A 5,164-nucleotide genomic window follows, 5' to 3' on the forward strand; every position below is an offset into this window, starting at 1 on the left:
GTGTAATTAATTCTAAGGTAATTTTATTTATTATTACTATTAAACTAAAATCTCCAGCATGGGGAAGTGGGATGAGCTCGACTTTTCTCGACACTGCAGAAACCCAGTTTCACCACTGGGAGGTGCTGTTTAACAGTTGATGACCACAGACTTCATTGATTCATTTTTATTTCCAAGAACAGACTGACAACAAACAGAAAAAACGTTATTTTAATAAAATGTAACAAAAGTAAACTTTCATTTATCTGGTCTTTTAGTTGTACCAGTTTTATTAGCAATTTTCTGATTAAATGTTGGCCTTTGCTAAAGAGTTACATCAACTTTTACTATCATGCTTGCAAGAATGTGATAAAATAGGTAGAAAATAATTCACTTAAGTGAGATATTCAATAATGAAACAGGAAAAAGCAGAAAATATCTGAGGAAGAGGTGTTACATTTAAAGCTTCTCCAGCTTAAATGTTGGAGGTACTTTGGGGAAAAAAATCATGCTAAATAAATATAAGCGGATACAATATCTACTTGAATGCGTAATTTTTCTAAGGAAGCATTGCAAGTTTTACTGTAAATAAAGATTATGTCTTTATTTTTTGCAATATAACTGCAAAAGAATACTAACAAATGATTTTGAAGCTTTAGTTATCGGAATTTTACATAACATGACATTTGGTAGTGGCTTTCATTAGTTTTTTCTACATTATTCTAATTTATTAACAGAAAATGTCTGTAGATAAAAATATGTAGCAGAAAATCTGTAACAGAAAAGTATATTATTAGACATCTAATATTGTTTAAATGTTTAATATACCAAACATTTAGTGCTACTAAATATTTATTTAGCAATATACTAAATGCTTGTTAAGCATTTAATAATATACTAAACATTTAGTATGTTACTAAATGTATATTACTAATCCCTTTCTTGTTTAGATTTTGTTATAACAACATAAATTCACTTCAACAAGATACTGAAAACATGATTTTTCCTAAAACTGGGTAGATTGTATGAAACAGTCCCATCAGATCTCTGAGAGTTTGTGAACTTTGGATTCAGTTGTCATTTTCTCCAACATAGAAATGTTATCAAGTCATAATTAGTTAGACAATATAATAAAACTTGATACATATAGAACAGGAAAGTGTTCACTGGTACAATAAGGAAGCTGTTTTGCATCAAATGTTGGTCAAAACATCTCTAGTAGATAAAAAAGATTTGCCTTATATTTTCTCAGGTATTTATCTAATTTCTCAGAATTAGACATCTACACAACACTGTGAACAATATCCTAGCCAGTTTGTGTGTTTTATTTTAAGATACAATTTTATATTACGATGGTCAGCTATTAACCATGTGGCCTACATTAAATCCACATGGGTCTCATCCATACATGCTGGCTAGGAACCAGCCCCTTGTCTTATGGTATTTAATTCTTGCAGTGCTGTAAGCAAGATTTTTTTTTTTGGAATCCCCTGCAACAGACTGGAGACCTGTCCAGGGTGACCCCGCCTCTCGCCCGGAGATAGGCACCAGCAACACTCCTTACCCCACTAGGGCCAAGGGTGTTCAAAAAATGGATGTATGGATGGATGGGAGTAAATCCCATCTCATTATTTGGTGGGGGGGCAATAAACAGGACATTTTCTTAACAGCAATTTTGGGCGGGGGGGTGTTCGGGGGTCAGCAAAGTTACATTGAAATGTAACGTAATGTGGTATAAAAAGTTTTTAAACCACATTCAAGCTGCAGGACCAAAAATGACTACACCGTGTTCCAAATTATTATGCAAATTGGATTAAAGTGTCATAAAGATTACATTTTTTGTTGTGGTATTAAATTTATAGATGGTATTGTCTGTCAGGGCTATTTCAATCACTATAATTAGTTTCAGAGAGCTGGGTAATTAGTTTGTCTGGTGAGCTCAATTAAAGGAAATCTACTTAAGAAAGGTGTTCCACATTATTAAGCAGGCCACAGGTTTCAAGCAATGTGGGAAAGAGAAATGATCCCTCTGCTGACGAAAATCATCAGATAGTGCAGTGCCATATGACAAGGTATGAAAACATTAGATATTTAATGAAAACTGAAGCATTATCGTACTGTCATGTGTCATGTTTTGGGCTGAAATCATGTGGAGAGAGCTGGTCGGCCCCTTGAAAAAATGCTCTTCTCATTGGGAGGTTTGTTCTGTAAAATTTTATTTAATAGTTCATGACTTGAAAATTATACTGACCATAATTTGTATTCACCATTTAGGAAAATCTGAGAAAATATCACTTGCATAATAATTTGGAACACGGTGTAGTAATAATGCACATTAAACGTGTTTTTCTCAGTAAGCAAACTGTTGAGAAGTAAAACTAGAATTTTCATGTGGCTTCTTTACAAGTTTTGTTCAGTCTCACTGATCTAATCTCTATTACACCTTTACAAAAATGTAAGGTTCTAAATAAAAAGACGTTTTAATGAGTAACTCCTCCTAATAAAATTCCTCAAATACATTGATTTATTTTAATGACTCCCAATACAAGTTATGGGCTATTTAAATTATAACTTCTTAAGTCGCTATATTTTAAACAAGTAGATAGTGTCAGGATCGGTGGTTTGTTTTCTTTTTCTTTTTGTTGTTTTTGGAAGCCTGCTGCTTCCCACTTCCTCCATCAGATGCCGCCTAGGAGCAGAGCCCCTGGAGAAGCGCGTGGTTGAACCCAGAGACTCACCTGAGGCACATTATCTGACAGATGCTGTGGATATTTAAGAAGCGGTGAGCTGACACTTCTTTGCCTGAGTGTTTGTTTACCTTGGTAACGAATCGTTCCAGAGAAAGGCCCTCTGAGCATTTTCCCGAGATAATCACGTCCTGTGTTTTTCCTCGTCAGGTTTACCTGGATTCCTCCGGAGTTCTTCGAGAAATAGTTTCCCGTGGTTTGTTTAATCCCGGACTGCTGTCAGCCGCCAGAGCGCTTCCCCACTCAGAAAGACTTACCTGTCTGCCCTCCAACTGTTCATCGCCTCTCCACGCTGCCCCTGGATCCTTCTCTGCTCCTGAAAGAAACTTCCATCTGCTCCTAGTAAGCCTCCCCCCTTCAGTATATCTATTCATCCAACCCCTGGATTCGCTGACTACTAACGGCTTCCTCTCGTTGACAGTGGCTGAACTGGTTATCCATTCCTGACTCGTGCTCCATGTTTTTCTTTAGCGGCTCTTGTTCTAATAATGGTGGGTATGGACCTACAAATTCATTATTTATTTATTTTTCTTAGACGAAAGGCGGATTTATCTCGTTCTTTGTTTCTTTTGCCTTGTCAAATTGATATTGTTTAAATGCAAACCCCTTTTCAATGTTTATTTGTGGGGGATAATTCTAGATTTCTCAAAGATTGGGTGGTGGTGGTGGTGAGATTTCCGCCCATGATCACAACTGACTAATATAACTTTATAATCACTATGAAAAAGGATAGTTTGAACTTGTTAAATAAAGTGTGGAATACTCTGTAAACCCAACCTGATTCTTATTAGATTGAGATCTTCTTTACCGCTTTTGAAGTAGTTTAATTTATGAAATATACTGTACCTATCTGCTTAGATCACACAAAAAATATATTCACCACAGGAGGGAGCCATCTAGCATTTTTTTAACTCCAGGGACATGGCTCTCATTACTGTGATAATTACTGTGATAATTTACAGCACTAAGGGTTTACCATTCATTGCAACGCTTTTCTTRGTTTCAGTTCGAGCKCTGAGCTGTTCTTACACTGACATCTCCAGGTTTACATCAAAGCAATGTTGGGACTGCTTTTTGTCGTGGTTGTGGTTTTTATAGGTAAGAGAGTCRTWTGAATAAAATATTTTCAAGCCCAAGTCAAGATTTTTATAGTGTAACAACCAGCTAAACCTTATCCCTAAACAGTTCAAAATGATTAAAATTTACCTAAAATGTTGTTGCATTCTACAGTAGCTAACCTTTTGTTCTCTTATCCAGATTTGTTTTATGACTTTTTAAGCTATTTTAATKCTGCATTATACTTGTRACTGTTTTCCAGGTTTATCTRATGGATCTGRTGTGTTACCAGATGGTCCTCTGAATGCCTCTGTTGGAGGGACAGTAACGTTCATGACAAACTTGAATCCAACAGARAMAMCATTTTCATCRRTCCAGTGGKWYTTTGATCCTGGTTCAGGACYTAAACTCATAGTTTTATCACWGACTACTGGAGACACACCTGGACCAGGATATGAAGACAGKTTSACTCTCTTCAGATCTAATGGATCTTTGGAACTCAGGAATCTAAAACTCAATGACAGAGGAAAATATGAAGTTAGAATTGTAGATGGAGKGWCCCWAAAAAWCGGAAAAACCACACTGGATGTTTATGGTGAGTGGATGTTAAAAKCCAARATTCARCTARCATGTTTCRGTCTCTAAAGTTTCACTGCAATTTATTWAATTTTTTTTACCCTCTATCCATCTTATAACCCTTTAAACAAGTGAGAGCTGCAGACTATTATGCTGAGCTCTGAACTATTTTAAATGTATTTTGTGGGAGTAAGAATTAAGAAATTAGTGGAATGGTCTGCTACAAATCAGGTTTCCTTCAGAGCATTTAAAACGACATTGGTCAAAATAAAATGAGAAACCTTTCAGAAAGGCTCAGAAACCTGTCAGTTGTGTTGTTACTTAGACATAGCTTTGAGCTGCATGAGTTCAAACTTACCAATGTACCAAACTTTCCAAACTTAATGTTTGTCAAGCAGTTTTGATAAAAAAGGTTTTCTGTTGATGTGTCTAAAAAGTGTCTTGAGAAGACTAAGTGAGAGGGAGCAGAATAAATATTTCCTGTAACTTTCATGGTAGAGTTTCCTGGTTAGAGATTTGTCCTTGTCAATAGTAAGCTGTACTAGTTTACTATCCTTTGTTTCCAACCTGTCATATTTTTTGATTAGTGTTGCAGAGTAAAACTGACATGATTTTATGGAAGTTGATTTAAAATTGGAGTTAAATGTTATAGAATAAAATTTTCACAACTGTAGACATTAAACATTGTCACAGATTTATATAGAATTGATTTAAAAAGTAATAGAATTTGTTGTTAAAAACTATTCAGAAAATTACATAAAGCACTTAATTCAAGCAAAAAGCATAAATGTTAACTGAGGAGGAGT

At 35.3% G+C, this 5,164-nt stretch overlaps 2 protein-coding genes across 2 annotated transcripts in view; one reads left to right on the top strand and one right to left on the bottom strand.

The window, feature by feature from the left end:
* Window positions 1-2,837, bottom strand: part of LOC103478122 (carcinoembryonic antigen-related cell adhesion molecule 5-like) — a 25,582-nt gene extending 22,745 nt beyond the window's left edge. Inside the window, exon 1 of the mRNA XM_017309329.1 lies at window positions 2,798-2,837. Coding sequence (XP_017164818.1) covers window positions 2,798-2,837 — 40 coding nt within the window. The remainder of the gene's footprint in view (window positions 1-2,797) is intronic.
* A 947-nt stretch (window positions 2,838-3,784) lies between these two features.
* The window catches only part of LOC103478121 (carcinoembryonic antigen-related cell adhesion molecule 5-like), a 9,055-nt gene continuing 7,675 nt past the window's right edge, over window positions 3,785-5,164 (top strand). The window contains exons 1-2 of the mRNA XM_017309209.1: window positions 3,785-3,824; window positions 4,045-4,377. Coding sequence (XP_017164698.1) covers window positions 3,785-3,824; window positions 4,045-4,377 — 373 coding nt within the window. The remainder of the gene's footprint in view (window positions 3,825-4,044; window positions 4,378-5,164) is intronic.

Source organism: Poecilia reticulata, linkage group LG16 (genome assembly GCF_000633615.1).
Source record: "Poecilia reticulata strain Guanapo linkage group LG16, Guppy_female_1.0+MT, whole genome shotgun sequence".
NCBI lineage: Eukaryota > Metazoa > Chordata > Actinopteri > Cyprinodontiformes > Poeciliidae > Poecilia > Poecilia reticulata.